Source organism: Athene noctua, chromosome 6, assembly GCF_965140245.1.
Source record: "Athene noctua chromosome 6, bAthNoc1.hap1.1, whole genome shotgun sequence".
NCBI lineage: Eukaryota > Metazoa > Chordata > Aves > Strigiformes > Strigidae > Athene > Athene noctua.
Window position 1 is genome coordinate 33,064,303 of NC_134042.1, and position 19,597 is coordinate 33,083,899.

General features: G+C 40.4%; 1 protein-coding gene across 1 annotated transcript in view; it reads right to left on the reverse strand.

Annotated features, from left to right (window-relative positions):
• Nucleotides 1-5,962: 5,962 nt before the first annotated feature.
• The window catches only part of KCNK10 (potassium two pore domain channel subfamily K member 10), a 65,128-nt gene continuing 51,493 nt past the window's right edge, over nt 5,963-19,597 (reverse strand). Inside the window, exons 5-7 of the mRNA XM_074909239.1 lie at nt 12,059-12,245; nt 8,765-8,907; nt 5,963-6,776 (exon numbers count right to left, since the gene is read on the reverse strand). Of these exons, the coding sequence (XP_074765340.1) occupies nt 6,153-6,776; nt 8,765-8,907; nt 12,059-12,245 (954 nt within the window). The 3' untranslated portion in view covers nt 5,963-6,152. The remainder of the gene's footprint in view (nt 6,777-8,764; nt 8,908-12,058; nt 12,246-19,597) is intronic.

Below are 19,597 nucleotides of genomic sequence, written 5' to 3' on the forward strand. Positions count from 1 at the left end.
CGCCATGTGGATGCCCATGTACCCAAGAGTCGGGCCACTGATGAACATCGACACAACCAGCAGGCAGACCAAGCTGCTAAGATCAGAGTGGCTCAGGTGGACTTGGACTGGCAGAGCAAAGCTGAACTGTTCATAGCCCGGTGGGCCCATGAGACCTGGGGCCACCAAGGCAGAGATGCAACATCCAGGTGGGCTCGAGATCGAGGGGTGGACCTCACCATTGACACCATTGCAGAGATCATCCATGGATGTGAGATGTGTGCTGCAATCAAACATGCCAAGCGGGTGAAGCCCCAGCGAAATGGAGAGCGATGGCTGAAATATAGATATGGAGAGGCCTGGCAGATCGACTACATCACACTGCCACAGACCCGCCACAGGAAGCGCCACGTGCTCACAATGGTGGAAGTAACCACTGGATGGCTGGAAGCTTACCCAGCACCCCACGCCACCGCCCGAAACACCATCCTGGGCCTTGAAACCCAAGTCCTGTGGTGACACGGCACACCAGAGAGAATTGAGTCAGACAGCGGGACCCAATTCTGAAACAACCTCATAAATGCTTGGGCAGAAGAACACGGCATTGAGTGGGCCTACCATATCTCCTACCACGCACCAGGGTCTGGGAAGATCGAGCACTACAATGGACTTAAAAACCACATTGAAAGCATTGGGAAGTGGGACCTTCAAAGACTGGGACATGCATCTAGCAAAGGCCACCTGGCTAGTCAACACAAGAGGGTCTGCCAGTCGAGCTGGCCCGACTCAGTCAAAACCTCCACGTGCTGTAGGTGGGGATAAAGTCCCTGTGGTGTGCATGAGGAATATATTGGGAAAAATGGTCTGGTTTAGTCCTGCACCAGGCAGAGGTAAAGGCAAACCCATCCACGGGATTGCTTTTGCGCAAGGACCTGGGTGCACCTGGTGGGTGATGCAGGACAATGGAGAGGTCCGATGTGTACCACAGGGGGACTTGATTCTGGGTGAGAACATGCCATAAAATATGCTGTGCCTTTGTAAATTGTTATTTTATTATTGCTAACCGCTAAATGGCAGCTGGACATGATGCAGATGGTATAGAATAAAGGGGTGGATTATGTCCTGGTTCAGCTAGGATAGGGTTAAGTTTCCCCAGCAGAGAGGGGGAAGGGATCTCCAGCCAGGTTATTCATACTATGCTGTCGTCAGGTCTGGCGTGGCAGTGCGGGAACCTTTTTCCTTTGTGGCTTTGGTCGCAGGAAGCATGCACGGTGGGCTGGCCGTGTTCACTGCAGTATTTCTCTGTATACCTTTTGTCTTGGTTATTGTTATTACTGTTTGTTGTTGTTGCTATCACTATTGTTGTTGTTTCGATTGTTTATCACACTGTTATATTAAATTTCTTCTTATTTTAACCCGGGTTTTGTGCCCTACTTGTGTCTGAGGGTGGGGGAGGGACAACAGCAATGTGGTCTCCAGTCCCGGCAGGGCTTAAAACCATCACAGTTAGTATGCAACATAATATACAGCTTGCTTTTTGCCTGTTATTTATTTTTAGTGGATGATGGGAAAAGTGAGACTAGCAGACGTCATACAACCTGACAACACAAATAAGCCCCTGAGAAAACCAGCTGGCAAACAAAAAGCCCATGTACAGCATAAATACAAATTCTTCAGGAAAATGCCAAATTCTAAGGGCAGAGTTTTTAACACCCTGAACTCACGGACATACTTTCATTTATTGTGGGTTAGAGAATTTTGCAGAAAATCTGTGGCACAGCCTATTAATGGCTTTGGCAGAAGTAGACTTGTACTAGAGACATCATAAAGCCAGATGGCAGAAACTCTGATGATTAATAATTTCACAGCAACAACCAAAACCAGATTTCATTAATATAAACCACTGAGGGTTTTATTTACTATTATTTCTAATCGAATTTATTAGAAATAATGTTCCCTATTAATGAATAATGCAGTTCATAGACTGTCACATGGATGAAGTTACAAACCTTTTCAAAACTACTCATGCAAAATCTGCACAAGTTCAGTAACGGTCAGTGGTTCAGGAGGATCCCCAAAGGAGCATGCTAGAATACTCCTGCACAAGATAGTAGAAATTGGGAATGCAGAGCTGAAAGCTGTAGGAAAACAGAAGCTGAATTGTCCTCTATGTGTGAGGACTGCGGCTACAGAAAATCCATGTTTCCTTTGTTCTTTCAGGTCCCAATATGTCAAGTCACATTGTGCTCAGGGTAGGATCTAAGAGTTAAAGTCTGTAAGTCACCCTTTTATTTGATTTTCTATTTTCAGGCTGCTGTGAAAGCGTGTAATTTAGAGCAAGGAGTTTTGGATATGGTTCAGACTACCTTTTGCTTAAACTTTCAATAATGGTGGAACTGCCTCACTAGAAATAACATCACAAGTTTTTTATAAGTATTATTAAATGCCAAAGGATGAGAATTTTAGCCATGAAAACACTTGATGTTTGAACTGAGATTCTCTCCCAATCTGTTGCATACAACTAAAACCAAGGGACAGCCTTGACTAGGGAAGAAGCAATTTAGGACATTACAATGTCATTTTCATTGTCAGACATGTCTGTCTGTCTCCCTATGCAATACACCATTTGCACTTCCCATATTGTAATAAAAATTATGTATATTGAGGTATTTAATAGTCAATCATATAGGAGAAAGTATATACTCCAGTAGGAGACTGGCAGCTTTCTCAGCAAGTTTCACAGACACAGAAACGAGTGAGAATGAAAGAGAGCATTTTGCTTTCATGTAAAAGATCATCAAATGCTCTGTTCAGTATCTCACTGGAAATTTATTCAGCACCACCCTTTGTCCCTGAAACTATCATATCCCAAACCAGCAGTTGCTGAAGACACAGCTGATAAAATGTCAGCCAGGGACCCCTGCATGGCATGGCCATTTGAGACACACACGCCATCAGCTAGACGGTGAACAGGGGACAGACTGAGAACTCAGAAAGTTTAGAGATTAAGAATATTATAAGATTTCATTGGCCTTTCTATCACATCGGTTCTGAATTTGGCCACCAAACTTTGCCTCCTCACCATGATTTGCCCACTGTCCAACTCACACAGACAAGTCCTACCAAAGAGACTTTTATTTTCCCTGACCCCAATCAGTAAAAATGCTCTAGCTATGATTAAGCCTTACATTTCACATACAGGAAATGCATCTCCCATATCCTTACAGCTGCCTGTCCATCTGTGCAGGACTTTCCCATTACAGGCAAGCATTTCTTGCGAGAATAATTTAGTTGAGGAACAAATAACATTATATTGGTTTTGGCATTGGATAACCAAGGAGAATTGTTAGCACAATCTGTATGTATTGCATGCTTTCAGAGTCAGATGAGATGCTTTCATGTGCCTGATCCTTCATACAAGCAAAGAACAGGACAGTGTAAACAGGCAGTACTTTAATACCCAGGACCCAGATCAGATGTCTGAGCTGTTCTGAAACTTGTTTGGAATTCAAAAGCAAATCTAAATTGTGGCTTTGTTTCCTAACTTACCACCAGTCCACAGTAAAACCCCAGATCTGAGCAACACAAAACTGGTACATCCAAGTATGCTTCATCTATCCTGGCACTACAGAATTAGCACATGACTTACTGTATTTCTGAGTAAGACTTCAGAAGATTTGCTCACATGTGGCACAAAAGGCTGGACTTCATCCCAGGCCTACCCAAAACCAGGAGCAACAGGAGGGCTAAAGGACTCTGCTCCAGCAGACCTGCTCCCTGCTGGTGTCTGCCTGCAGCTCAGGGACGGACTCTGAGGGTGGCCACAAGCTGCACTGCCGTCTGCATCACTGTGAAGCAGAGCACAGGGCTTCATGGCACAAACGCCTCCAGATGCCATGGCAGCTCTTAGTCATATGAAACCCTTCCTGGGACTGGGCTTAACTGCCATGCCTCCAGTAAACTAAAGCCAGAGCACTGCCCTGCACCTTAAGAGATTTGCTGGTGAGCAAAGCAGAATTCAATTTCTGTTGGATCTTATTGAGTTAAAGCAATCCCAAATGACTTGAAATTTTTCAAACATTGTTTTTTCATCCTTAATTTTCAGATAATGAAATTAGAAATGTGATAGGATATTTCAAGTGAAGTGAACCAGCAGACAGAACTTCTTTCCTCCTCTCAACTAGTGGTATTGGGCTCACTCCTGCGAATTGTACAGTCAGTTAGATATGCAAATATGCATATTCAAAATTTTCATTTGCATTGCCATGCTTCTATTCATAGTCATGGCAAACATGTATTCCAGTGACCAGTTAGATTTTGAGCTGGCTCATTGTGCATAAAATCTCAGAAACTACCGGAGAAAATTAAGCGTGCATTTCTGTGTACGCAGACATGGGCATGCAATTCCAAAAGTCTGTGTCTGTATGACCTGCTAGTGTCTGTATGTTTGACTAGCTTGTAAGAATCATTATGTCTCTGCCATCTACATTCATGCTTACTTTACCTATAAGCCTACAGTCTGAATTGCAGGTTATTTAGGACTTTGCGAAGGCGCAGGGAAAGCATCACTGGTGTAACCGTGTATCTCATTTCCAGCATGCAAAATATTATATCTGCGATGACGAACACAGTAGCCCACAGGCTGAGGCTACCAAAATTTAGTGTGTTTTGCAATTCCCATTATTTTGCAGCCTTTTCTTTGAATATTTACTGTGAAGTCTAGGGACATTTGTACTTCTTACAGCCGTATGTCCAGACACCACAAAACATTTTTAAAAAATGCCCACAGTTTGGTTACATTTCACTTTAGTCTAGAAATGCAGAGAGCTCATGTTTAGATTTTATCAAGAAAAGAGATAGCAAATGTCAAACAAAGATAGTACCTGAAAGGAAATAAAACAAATAATTCAAAATATTTCTTTAAAAAGTTACAAAATATGACAGCATTAATGGCACTTAAAGCTATAAGCACTTAAAAGATTACCACCATATTTTTCTCAACGTCTTTTCCTAAATTTCTTCTTTTTTTCTGATATTATGACTGCAGCTCATGTCTAAATCCAAACCCATTAAAAGGGGTAGAGAGCCCTGAGATTCTATGGCTGCCCTGGCCCTCAACTGAATAGCGTATATACTCTTATGTCTATTTTTAAAAATTCAGATTTAGCTACAGAGAACAGCAGTTTGCTGACATGCAAAAGCTATAGCTTTCCTTCTGTCTTCATAGTCTTACAGCATTAATATTGAAGGGGTTTTTTCAGTGGTAGAAAATGTGAATGAGAAATTATTTTTAAAAAACAGTTGGCCCACTGTTTTATACACCTAGCCAAATACCATTAAATTAATGTTTCTCTTCTTTTAAACAACATAGCATGAGATGTTGCATTTTCTTCATATGCACTTTCTTGCTGTGAGTTTACATTGAATATTTCCTACATGGGAGAAAAAAATCCATTCGTTTCTTTTCCTTTTTTTTTTTTTTTGTCACTTGTTAATATAAATACCCACAGAGTTTTTTTTCTTTTCTTTTTTTTTTTTTTTTTTTTTTAATGAAAAGAGCAATCCGACCCTTAAATATGTCTGTATTGATTTTTCAAACCAGCATCTAGCTGGTAACTGTGTCCATGGACATTCTTTTGGAGTTTAGAAAGATAATGCATCTGATTCAAAAATGGAAAAAAAAAAATCTAGCTTGGATCACGTGCCAAAACGTAAACTAAGCCTTACTGAAAGTTTCTAGTTCACTCCAATCATTTCTCCTCTTTTTAATCACCAGGGGAAGGCTTTAATGAATGCATACTCCATTACAAAGATACACTCTTTTTCATCCCTTTCAAACGCTCTTCTTACATAGCTGCCCTTTGTCTAATATTATGTGATGGTAGGAGCACTCTGGCAATATTGCCATGGTTCAGTCTCTTCCTTTGTGTCTTGCCCTGGTAATCTTATACAGGCTGAAAATTCCATGTGCGTAGCTTTCTGTTGCCATTCTGCAGTGCTGTATTCCTGAATTGTTTTGGCAGAGCAAGCTTGAGTCTTTATGGCACAGTGAAATATTCTTCGATGCTATATAATTCAGACTGAATAAGGAGTCTGTATAAGGCACGTGTCTCAATATATATATGTATATAAAACCACTAACATTGTTAATTCAAGTCAAGCATCTTCTACATTTAATTTCTGTCTTCAAGTAATGCTTTGTTTTCATGTTCCCTTTCTTTGGTTTCATTGGGGATCACTCCATTCTCCAGGTCTGAGTGCTGCTGGATGCAGTTGGTCAGGACTGCAGTGCTAGAAGAGTTCTCAGAATTACACATCTTCTCTGTCTCCTCTTCCTTTTTTTCTTCATCCAAGGAGTAGTTTCGGAAGGTCTCATAAATTTTACGCACGTCTTCAGGGATGGTCTTTTTGAGGTCTTTGTTTTTCCTTTTGGTCATTTTAGCAGACGATCCAAACTTGTTAATGATGTTGTCCTCAGATGCTCCCTGCCCATGCTTGTTGAGCTGATCTGACCCTTTAAGGCGCAGGTTGTTAGGTCTGTTGTTGATGCTTTCCTGAGATGAGGCTTTGAAGCGTCCTGTTTCCAAGGCAGTGAAGACAGAGCGCTTCTCTGGAGACAGCATGTCTAAGGAGTGGGCTCGCTGGTCCAGGCCCAGGCGCCTGCGCTCCATGCTCCGGATGGTGGCTGCCCGCTGAAGCTTGTCGTGGATTTCCACACTGAGCCGCCTCCGTGTCTCTCTGAACTCAGCTGTCACATTCGCTTTCCACTCAGCTGCATGGGCTTTTATTTCTCCAACCTTTACAACAACAAGAAAGAGAAATGAGTTTCAAAAAAGAAAAAGCAAAATGAAGTGACAATCTTTCCCATGGAAGAGTAGCACAAGCACTTTCTCATCTGGTGTAGAATCAGAGAACAGTTGCAGCTCCAGCACATCCACCTGGACGCAAGCTTCAGCAGGAAAGTGGCTATACTGGGCAAGCTCTAAATACACCAACTAGTGACTAACTAATGGTTTGTGTGACATATAAACTATTTGCCTATTTCACATTTTGCCACCCTGCACACTTTACAGCTTGCTACATGATGGGAGGTGTTCATGCTAATCCCTCCTTGGTTAAAAAACAAGTTCCTGACTTATAATGTCAGTGATAGATGGTCAGGAGTGAGCAAAATTAATCACATATAGTTACACCAATATGCCTCAGAACAGCACAATAACCACTGTAGCAATACAGTAATGTATTTTCCCATATTGCTTGTGGTTGGAGCTGTTCAGTCCCACTGAAGGTTCTGTTCAGTGCCACAATACCTATTAGATAATTCCAAGTGGACCTCTCACTGATCCAGTCTAGGGTTCATTCTCAGGGACAAATGTAGCAGTCTTTAATGGAGGTTTCCATTGCATAACTGTCCAAATACCATCCTCTCAAGCCAGCTGGAGGAGTTGTCAACACATATTCTGTGTGGGCACCATCAGCATGTCCTTAAATGTCTCACTGCTTTGCTCTGTTTTACTCCTTTGCACCTGAGAGCAGAATAATGGCTAAGAATAAAGCACCTACATGGATGCTATATTGAATAAATATTTCTTCCAAAATGAGAAAAAAAGAAGATAAATGACCAATCAATATCTCAGTCAACACAGGCCTTTTCCAAAGTTTGGCTAAAGGAGAACAGATTCAGGAGTACAATATCTGGAAGAGCTCACCAAGGTCAATAGATTTCTTGGGCTGTTGTAGTTTCTGCATTCAGTGATCCACAAGAAAGTAATCTTTGGTTCCTCAGGCCAGATGAGCAGACGAGCAGATGTCCATTTAGAACTGTATTACTTGTGGCAGGAGGCATCTCACATTCACCATGAGAGATCAGATTCCCACCTATAGGTGCCTGCTGATGCTCAACCTGACAGCCAGACTCTCTGTGAAGCCCCTTTTATTCATGGAGATGGGCATGCACTGGGCCTCAGGTAGCACAGATGTTTTCATAAATGATAAACAGCAGTACCCCTCTGCCAAACTTTGTCTATGCCTGCTCTTTGGCTAACTCTGCCAGGTTAGCTTTGCTAGTAGTGCATGATGAGATTGCCTTAAGAATTGAAATTATATTTTTAATGTCCTGCACAACCAGCTTCAGCTCTAGAGTCATGGTAATTGCCTTCTACTTTCCACTCTTATTTGAGTGAAGCATTAGTGATACTGTCTTTGAATCATGGAGGGCATGTTCTGAGTGAATTTCATCATGTTCTCCCTGATGCTGACTAAGTTTCTTCAATTTTTAATAATATGGTACTCGGTAAGGGGCCTGAATTTAAACTCTTATTCAGAACTATATTCCCTGACATAGGGAAAGGTGGGAAAACTCCGTATAAACCCCTGGCTTAAAGGCAGATTCTTGTTTCATAATGAAGAGAGCCAATCAGTGTCTTTCAAAACCTATGCATCTCCGATTTTTAAAGAGAGAACACTGAAATTTTTATCACAATTTTGTAGCTAGTTTTAGAGTGAAGGCTGGCCTTTCTTATTCCATAATTGCAATCTTACAGATATGTTCTGTTATGTGGTAGTACTGATAGAGTTGTAACAACCTAGGTTGCTTCAGTTGCTTTTTTTCCTCCTTTTGTGAAGGAGCAGAGCTAACTGGATACCAAAGGCAGCCAGTGGAGTAAACCACAGGGAATACTGAGCATTTGTCATGCAGAGGAGAAACCTCCTTTAGATAAGCAGGAACCAGGTACTTAAAGTTCTCTTATAAAACGGCAAACCACTGAGAATTTACTAGTCATACCTCTTCTTTTGTCTTCTTGGACAGGACTCTTAACCAGTCTCCAATCATACTCAGGACAGCAGCAAAATAGGCAAGGCCAACAAGGATCCAGAACCACACTAAGGGTTTATACCACTCTCGGTAATGGATGTCAGCATTTCCTCCTGAAATAAGCATATACTTATGCTTAGGAATCATGAGATGCCAAAATTATGACAAATTATCTGCAATTCTGAGAAATTCCTGAAAATGTTCCTTTACTCTTGCCAACACCACTGTAGTTCTAATAATAGATGAGAGGCCTGTCAGAATGGGAAGAACACAGTCTTTTCTTAATTTAAGACTCTTGAAAATTACCTATTTTTCTGCTGCTGTGTGACCTGTCAGAGCACATAGTAAACACTTTATATCACTCATACTCTGAAATAAGTCTGAAATTCCTGCTTTGACAGTACTTGCAACAGCATGAACACATTTCCAAGAAAAAAGTTCAATACAGCTAGACTTTCTTATTCAGAAATGCTTGCAGTCTGGTAGTTGAGAAAATTTACAGTTAAATCCCCTCACTTTATAGAGTTTCCAGATTTTTGGGGGTTTAACTACAGGATCCAGAGACCTATGTGCAGGAGAAAGAAAAGTAGCTTTGTCTTCCCCCCCAGATTAGGATATCTGAGAGGAAGCCAACCCCACATCAGACTGATAATAAGGATATACCATTTGCTTGGGTATCAGTTATAGGGATGCATTCTCTGGTCAGTGACTTGAGGGAAGGTACTGATCAAATGAAGCTACAAATATCCTATATTGATTTCATGGAAGTTTTAGGATGAGCTTGTAAAACAAGTATGTGAGACATCTGGCAACTTCAGTGAACTATGAAGAGCCTAGAATAAATGCAGTAGCAGCCAGGCTGCTACCTACCACAGAATAAACTTTTCCAAAAGAAAGCAACCTCAATCACACTTTTGATACTCTTAGTCCTATGACAATGCTATATGCACTGATGAGAGACAGTGAGAGACAGGCACAGCACTGAGATGAAGAGAGTGGCAAAGAGGCTGCACAGCCACATCCCTCAGTGCAGGTGAAGAAACACCACCCTTGCTGGTACCTGTGTAAATCTCTGCCTGAAGAGCAACCCTACCAGGGGACTTGGGCAGAAGATTGCATAATACCTGGATTTCAGCCTTGGTTAGACAAAAGCTAGACACCAGATTGTACCTCTGTATGTTTACAGAGATCTTTTAGGATTTTCCCCCACTGAAATCACCATACAACACAGTTCAGCATATCCCCTGGAGCGTTTTGCAATTTGAGATATTCCTACAACTCTTTAATTTTATCCAGACTCAGTATGAGTGTACATACAGTGATTGAACATCCCTGTGGAAGCTCAGACATTTGAGAATTGGCAGGGACCCAAATATTGGTGTTGATATTAATCACTCCCCATACACCACATGAATCAATCTCTTTTTTCCAGCCTTTAAGAGTGGGAAACAATGCGAGGTGGAGGCTGCTGTTGCTATGGTACAACGAGGCTCTTCTGATCATACGTGTCCCTGAGGAAGCTTACTATGAAGTAGATTGTCGAGGTCTGTCTTATGGAGTAATCAGGCGACTGAGAAACTATGAGACCACTTTTTTCAGCCTATCAGATATTCTGTTTTTTCAGGCTCCATCCACAGTTGTATTTCTAACAGTAATACAAAAACTTTCCCAGTTTGGTATGAGCTGGGACACATTCCAGGTGGAATAAATCAGCATAGCTCCATTGATGCGGTTTTACTGAATGCAATGTAGTATTTTCCCTTTGATGTCAAAGGAACAGAGATACAGAAAGTTTAAAGTGACAGAGAATAAAAGTGACAGAAAATCTGTCCAAAAACCAGCAATGAAACCCAAATCTCCTGGTGATCACCTGCCTTAAACTCCTCTCATGACATCATCTCTGAAGTTTTCTCATTCAGGGTCCTTCATTTGATTTTTGAAAAATCCTGGTTGTAGTAACCACCCAGATGTGGGTTATATTCTTCTAATCATGTTGGATTTAGAACAATTTAATATTCAGAAATTTTGTAGTATTATATTATTAAAGAAAACAATAACAAAGTGTGATATGCTTAAGAAAAATATTGTGAATTATTTTTATTTCACACTGTGATACCACAAAGACAGAATATCAGTGAACTTCTCACATTCTGTGGTTAAAACAGACTGAGCTCATACAATTACTTTTGTATCTGCTTATAAAATGCTTGTTTTTCATATCTGGGGCTCTCTTTCTTTGGTGCCTTTTTTCCTTAGTAATTCATGTCTTCTATACCACTATGTCATAAAAAAAAAACAGAAGATCACAGTCTCGTCTACAAAAAGACTTGTCTACAGCTCTTCAGCAAAGAAAATGTTACATATCCCTGTAGTCTCATTTGATGTTTTTAACACATTCATATTTGACTGATTTATAGAAAGTAACAAAACAGTAGCATAATATGGCTGATTGTAACACAGGTATCTTAATGCCTTCAATTAGGACCACTAATAGGAATGAGGTGTAGGGGTCATGCACTAATGGGAAAAAAAATCCACTTATTTTATCCACCTTTTTGTTAGCAAAGCTGTAGCGTGGGAAAAAAAAAATAAAAAAAATCTCCAGACAACAGTTGTAACTCCCTCTTTGGAAATTGATAAGGATGGATATTTATAGTTCCTGCCAGTACTGTATTAATCTTGGAGAGTATCCTAGCACTGAGATGCATACCTCATTAATCCTTCTCTGTCTACATCTGTTTTCCTTAACAGGGCAACTTCAATGTCTAAAATTCTGCAAAGGTTAGAGAACAAAATGCAGCTTCTGAAATTCTGCAGCTCCTATAGTAGCACTCCACTACTGCATCCAACCAGAGATTTCTCCAGCCTTATGGCTCAGCCCTACTTTGTAAAAGCTTCATCTATTCATCATTTTGGCAACTTGCTTCAGCTATCAGCCTCAGATTGAGCTCTAATGGACTAATACAAATCTTTAATTCAATGGGCAAGTCATTTGACTTGTGCATAATTCATTGCACGATAAAGAATAATCAGGACTTTCCAGGCTCACATTATCTACACTTTTGAAATCTTGCAACCTGCAGATGGCAAGACACCTGGATCTTAAATCAACCTGGTGTCCTATTGCACAGTAGCCCCAACAGAAACACCTGGCATCATTTCACTGGAATATAATACACTGTGAAAAGCCTCCTCTCTACACCAGAAAACAAATTCTAAGAGCCAAGGCCCTCATGCACAGCACCTAGGCTCAAAGCTGCTCACCTGCTACAAAGTCACCGAAGCCAACAGTAGTCAGAGTGACAACCACAAAGTAGATGGACTCCAAGGCTGTCCATCCCTCGATGTGTTTGAAGATAACTGCAGGAATGGTCACAAAAACAATGCAGCCTGCCAGGATGAAGAGGATGGTAGAGATCACCCGGATCTTTGTTTGACTCACTTGCTTTTTCTAGAAAAAATAAACAACAAAATAAAACAAGTGTTTCTGAGTGGATTTCTGGGACTGTGAGTACCTTGTGAATGGCAGACTGATCGTGCTGGTGTCACCTGTGTTTCTCTTTCTGTCTTTCGTGGGCTTATTAGGTAGAAAACAACCCTCCCTCCCCATTAGTGAGAGCCCTCCCTGGATAATAGCGAACCTCTACGTCTGGCCCCAGAAAAATGGTGATTCCCATTTTCCATGCACTAGGCAGTTACTAACCTACCAGAAACACATCCTGGAAAAACAGTCCTGAGCTTCAGAAAGGCTCCAGTACCCTCCAGTTTGGGTTCAATGTGCAAGAAAAAGTGCACATTCACACCTCCATACACATGTATGTGTACTCACATTGTTCCACCAGCCCCAGGCATCCAGCAAGCAAGATGAAGAGTGAAATGAAAACAAACCCTTTTTTCTTCTAAAACCCTGAGATTTTATGTAGAAATAATTAATGCTTCAGGTTTTCTAGACTTTCTTTGACTCAGGATTTCCAGCTTTCATTCACAAATACGAAGGTTAAATCTCTTTTTCAAAAATAGATAGCTATACTGTTGTTTCACTCCAGAAATAAAGGAATAATGTCAAATATCAAACAACCTGAGATAAAATTGCCTATGCAAATCCATAATGGAAAGCTCTTGAACAAAGAGTATGGGTGTTACTGGTTGCTATAAACTGAATGCAAACATGAGCAGTGTAATTGCAACATTTTATACACCTAGATCATATAAACTCCCACTTTATTTAACTCAAACTTAGGTTTTTGTTTCCAGTAATACTGATGCAAGCCTGGATTGACACAATTGATAGATGTATTTCAGATTTTCTGTGCTGTAAATAATCTCAAAATTCAGTAGATTTTAATGAGAAACCTGGAAATTACTAGAAATCTTACTGTGGATTAATTACAGTGGCAGTGTAAATTCTGTATTTATAGTGGAAAGGAATGTGGAGGTCACTGTAAATCACATATTTCCAAGTTAATTTTCCAAATGAGGCATCTCCCTTAACCCAGAAATAAGATGTCGTTTCAGATTAGGACATTGCCTAGGCAGGAAATAAGGTCTCAGAAGTTATCTTTATAATATACAGACTGGCTATTGTCTCAACTGGTTAACTAACCAGACTGTGAGCAGTACTACTGCTTCTATAAAAGCATGAGCATTTATTTTAGAGGTGCAATGTCTGACCCTCATTAGGCATTAGGCCTGGTATGCTCTGCATTTAGAACCCAGGTAGCAGAATAAATATACCGTATTTCAGAAACAGTTTTACAACTGGAACTGTTTGAGATCATCTCAATGCTTAGGGTTTTTTTTCTTTTTTTGTGTGTGTGCATTGTTTTCTGTGTCTGGCTGAACAAAAACAGTTAAATAGGATTAGTAATATAATGCCATAAATAAGATTAATCAAATACAAAACATGGAAAAAACTTCCACTGAAGTACCAAAGAGAAAAACAATACAATATAAAATCTGACTTGACTTCTTATTTCCTCTTTTCCTGGGGAACCATTTTGAGAAGTCTGCGAAAGTACTAAAGGATGATCTAGCTTCTTTAAGAGTTATGGACACACATTCACAATGGCAGGATTTCAGATTTACTCATGGGTAGTGAAGGGAAAACAACTGATCACACGGATGCTACATGGTGTCTTGGATTGGCACACTTCCTTTTTGTCATGGAGGACTAGAATTTAACCAAGTTCTTATTTACTGGTTTGGCCAAGGTGATTTACTCACTTCTACTAAATGCTTCAGCTTCCTGGTACATAAAAATGAAATGGCAGACAACTCTCTACAGTGGAAGTTACAAGGCACATGCAGTGCTGTATAGTACTGGGAACCCTTGAACAAAAGGTACTTTGGAGCTGCCAAGCACTACTAGTAAAGCAAAGTTATGCATAGTAAACCTTCCTCCAGTCCCCATACAGCAACATTAAAATCCATTTCAGTATGTGTCAGGATTGTCTTATCTCATGGTTGAGACAAGAGCTCAATGAATGGCCTACAAATCAGTACCAAATGTTCAGCACATCCACTTATTCATGCATGACAAATTCAGCCAAAGGTTGTTGGGTTTTTTAAGTAAAAATAGTAACAATGTTAATGAGAGGCTCTTCAGAAAGGCCTGACTCATGGTTATTGCACACCTCAGTCACTCCCACAACAGTGGAGCAGCTGAGGGTCTATTTTTCCTTACTCTTGCACTGGTGCAAAGGAAGTCAGAAATCAATGGTGAATCAAGCACAGCATTTTTAGAGCTACTGGAAAGAGCACAAAAGCAGAATGAATTACTGGACAATGACACATGAATTCAGGATACAGGTAAAACGGGGTTCTTTCTGCAGTTAGCTATGCATTCTGAGGACATTCACAGTACAGTATAAACGCTACTGATCCCCAAAATGCTAAGGCATAAATGTCATTATTCATGGAATATGTACATTGTAGTAGTCACACATTGCAAAAAGGTTGCCTTGCATGTTTTCCTTTGTGGATGGAGTTGGCTTTGCTGTTTTCCTATGAAGAATGTAATTTTGTGATGCCTAGTTTCTCAGGAATAAGGAAACACAGCTTTTACATTCCAGTTTTGGCATAGCTGTATTAAGACAAGACTAGATGAGCCTAAACCACTGCAGTATAACACTGTACCAAATCATTATTAAAAGAAATATATACTAAAAAAAAAATCTGGCTGAGAAATGTGAAAAGGTTCACACCTCAAACCTTTGATTTACAGAGTCTGAAAAACTAGGCTGGTATTTTTACAAGATAAAAAATACTCATAAATCCTTCAAAATAAGTTTTTTTCCTCAGGACAATATATTTCATGGCAACAGCCATTTTATGCCTTTTTGATACTTTTCCTCTCTTTTTCTAGCCTAATGCCCTGATTACCATGGTATAGAATGGGTTTCCCACTTGCTTGCTGTCTTTGCCACCTGTCCTCACTCCTTCTATCTGGCCTCGTCTTACCATGTAATAGGACTCCAGATAAACTCATCAAGTACTGCAGGTCATTACAGTGTAATAGATCAGCCTGTCAAATAAACTTAGATATATCCAGTGTTCCCACAGTATACGAACTTCTAACACATTTGCAGAAAATGCTCTCCAGCTCTACGCTGGCTTTGCTAACAAACAAGAATTGCATTTAGGATTCTAACAATTAAGGAACTCTTTGTTTTAAATAGTATTTGCGATCTGAAGCCAAACACTGGCAAATAGCTGAGCAACTCCATCCAGACTACACATCCTCTGAGCCCATTTTGTGGCATAAATATAGAATTTTCTATAGGTGTCAAAATGAAACAGTAAGAGAGGCCTTTCTCCATGAATAGTAGTTCAATTCATAGTGGTTTAAGTAAAATGAAAATATTTTTGAAAGCAATGTTTTCTACTTCTTTTAATTTTGTCTTACCAACATACACATTGATGAAACAGATAATTTGTGAGACATTTATCAAATATAAATAAATTAGTAGCTGCTAATGAGAGAGGATTTAATTTAAATCCACCTAGAGATAATCTGGAAAAGATTAAATGGGGAATCTAAGAAGAAAAATTGGAGACTTTTTGATCATATAACAGCCTATGAGGGGTTATTTCCATTTACTAAGGTGCTGATTTTACTCTGAATGTGGTTAAGTGCTAAATAGGCAACATCACTGCATATGACACCATCTTGCTCATATTAATTCAAACAACCTGTGGTGGTTTAAGTCCTGCCGGGACCGGAGACCACGTTGCCATTGTCCCTCCCCCACCCTCGGACCGAGTAGGGCACAAACCCCGGGACTGAAATAAGAATTTAATACAACAGTGTAATAAACAATCTGAACAACAATAGCAATAATAACAACAATAAACAGTAATTACAATAAGCAAGACAAAAGATACACAGGGAAATACTGCAGTGAACACGGCCAGCCCGCCACGCGTGCTTCCTACGACCAAAGCCACAAAGGAAAAAGGCTCCTGCACTGCCGCACTGGACCTGACGCCAGCATGGTATGAATAACCCAGCTGGAGATCCCTTCCCCCTCTCTGCTGGGGAAACTTAACCCTATCCTAGATGAACCAGGACACAACCTAATGTCAATCTGCTCCAGTGCCAAGAAGGGTGAGGACAGACATTCTCATGGAAATGTCCTTATCAGTGCAATTCAGTTCTTATGCATCTTTTCCATCAGTGTGTGTGATTTTGTTTTTTCCTTTTCTATTACATACACTGGGGTCTTATTGATTTTTGTCTTATCCAGTTATTTCAAGAGTTAAAAGAAATCCCTTTTTCCTTTTTTTTTTCTTTCTCTCTGCTCATTAACTCAGGCACAATTTTTCTGACCTAACTGTTGACAACAAAAGGACCAAACAGTGTTTCCAAGCTGAGGCAACCAGGATGATATATATTCCTTCCAAAACAGAGTAGATATTGTTTTTTCCAAGTAGAAGACTTTAAGCATGGAATAAAAAGATGGTACATCCACTTTTTGGAATAGACTAAATGCTAAATATATGGAATATATCTTTTTTTTCCCACTAACAGCACATTTCAAATATGCATATTCCAAGATTTTGTAGTGTCACCTCCCATTTCACAGAAACTCTGCCAATATACAGTACTACACAACCAAAAATAGCACTGGAACATTTGCTGCTTCACAGTGAGCTCAGATGGTTCCTCTGTCTTCCAAACATTTTCTTTTCTGAATTCCTGACAAATATCCCCAAGACTCCAAGCAAGTTGTTTACCTTTTTTGCTAGATGACCAATGGCATATTTCAGTGCTAGTATACTGTGCCTTCATTGAACATGCTGTCCTCATCTGTCTGCAAGGCTCTGCATTTTGGAGCACGCCTCCAAAGAAAAGACATTTCTTCAACATTTCTTTTGTCCCCTTCATCTGCTCTTAACTTTATGCCCTCTCCATGCTGCCAGCTTTTCTTGGAAAAGATTGTCTCTGACCATGCACTAATTAAACAGCTTGTCTTCTAAATCACTTTCTCCAGATCAAAATATTTTAACAAGAGGGAAGCTAGTCTTTGTACTCAAAGTGTAAAACAGAATATCAGACATATTGGTTCGATTTTTATCTCTGCCACAAACATTAGGTATGTCCTTAGTCAAAACATTTTTGCTAGGCTAGTGTAGGCAATGCAGATAGACATAGATTCACTCTGCTTGCCCTTCAGGTCAGTCAAATGCAATCCAGCCCTGGTCCAGAGCCTGGCACGTACCTCAGTAAAGTGTGATGCCCATCTCAACAGGATGTATGGAAAGACTGGCACAGCACTGGGCTCACAAAGCTCCTCGGTCATCACCGGTATGGTCACATTAACCTCACTGCTGCCTATACCTGTCATTGTGGATTTCTTTCTAACTTGCCCTAGCTTCACATTCAAAATGAGACTGAAATGAAATTAAATATCACTGTCTTGGAGATAACATCTAATAACAATATACAAATCTTTTGTTCTACTGTGTTCTCTGAACACAGCCAGTACCAGCCAGCTTCAACAGACCCACTGCAGGACACCACTGAGCCCCTCAGCACCTCTGGGAAATGTTGGACAGGCAGAGGAAGAGCGAACAGAGGAGGCACTAACAAGGTCAGGGGAGGGGCAGGTGCTGGATGACAGAGCAGGTACTTCCCTGGAGGGACTGTGGCCCGTGGATGACCAGCACAGAGCAGAGGAAAAGAGTTGAGAAGGAAGGATTGACAGAGAGAAAGACACTGGGTCCTGAGTCCAACCCCTGTGCTGTTCGCTGCTGCGCTGGAGGGATGGACTGTGACCTGCGGCAATAACATGAGTGGAGGAGACGTGTCTGAGTGAAGTGAGCCTGGGAGTGAAAGGGGGAAGAAAGGCAATTTGAATGTTTTCTTCTTTTAAAAAAAAAAAAAAAAAATTTCCAAATACCCAACTCAGTAATTAAAAATTTATACTAATTGGCAACAAATTAAATCCCCCAAATCCAGTCTGGTTTGCCCATGACAGTACTTGGTAAGTGATTTCACTTTCTTTATTTTGACCCAGAAGTTTTCTGACTCTTGTTCATATTTCTCCCTGTCCGGCTGCAGGGAGGGGAGTGAGCAAGAAGCTGTGTGGGTGCTTGCTGCCAGTCAGGGCCTACTCACCATGTTAATGAAGAAGGCAACACTCCTTGAAAGCATAGAAGCAGAATTCTAAATAACATATTTTTAAATACATATGACATTTCAGACACCTCCTTGGGTTAAGAACAGTGGTTTGAACCATTCCACTAGAGATGGGCTTTCCCCATTCTGTCTAACCAGCTCTTTTGATGCCTCAGTGCTATTTTAATTCTCATGTTTTATAAAGAATGCTGCTATTGCTGCACAAGATGCAAAATCCATCCCCTATTTCTTAACTGTAGTAAGTACCATAGGGGAGACAGATATAAAAAGCTGTAAGCACTCACATTTGTTACTAAGCTTGGGAGAGACAGTTCTGAATACATGCAAGGCACAGGTCAGAGTAAAGAATAATTTTTTTTACATCATTGTTTTTCCCCATAAAACCACACTTCTGCAGAGTGTTTGTCTAGAGCCAGATGGAATATGCAGCAAGCTTCTCGCAAAGCAGAAGCTTTCTCTAATGATATTTTTGTAAAGCTCTAGGCATGGATCTTGCTGCAGTCATAATGTGAGTACTGATACTGTGTTATGAAAATACAGAAACCCTGGCTCAGAAATTTTCTAGGCTTGGTATACCTATTTTCAGCCTTCTTCCTCTCTCTAGAAAGCACACATAGGGCTTTCCAATATGCACCAATTTCTGCACATCGTTTATTATGCCACTGAAGAAACAAAAATAACAACCATGAGCCCAAACCTCTGTTCTGGCTAAGATGTGTTCAGTCCAAGGGAAAAAAAAAAAAAAAAAAAGTTGAAGGGGGATCCATGTATATATATGCTTTTCTCAGACATTGGACCAGACAAAGGACAACAGAGGCTCATGGCACATTTCAAAGGATGCTCGCAGAGGAATATACACCTATATTCCCCTCTCCCAGGGAGTGCAAGAATAGGTTAACAATGGTTGTTCCACATCACTTCCCTGTACCTGAATGGATTTTACCTTGCCATTCCTAGTAACCCTGATTTTGATCAGTGTTGAGTCAATGCTTTCATCTTGTTCATCAGTGCAATTCAGGGGAAAAAATAAAATGCAAAGAAAAGTGCCATGCAGCAGCAAGGCAAGATTTGTGAGTATATGCTCAGCATCTAATTAAGAAATGCACTGAGACACATAAAGACAATTAGTGTAGCTCGATCAATGAGAGATCTTGTTATCTGTT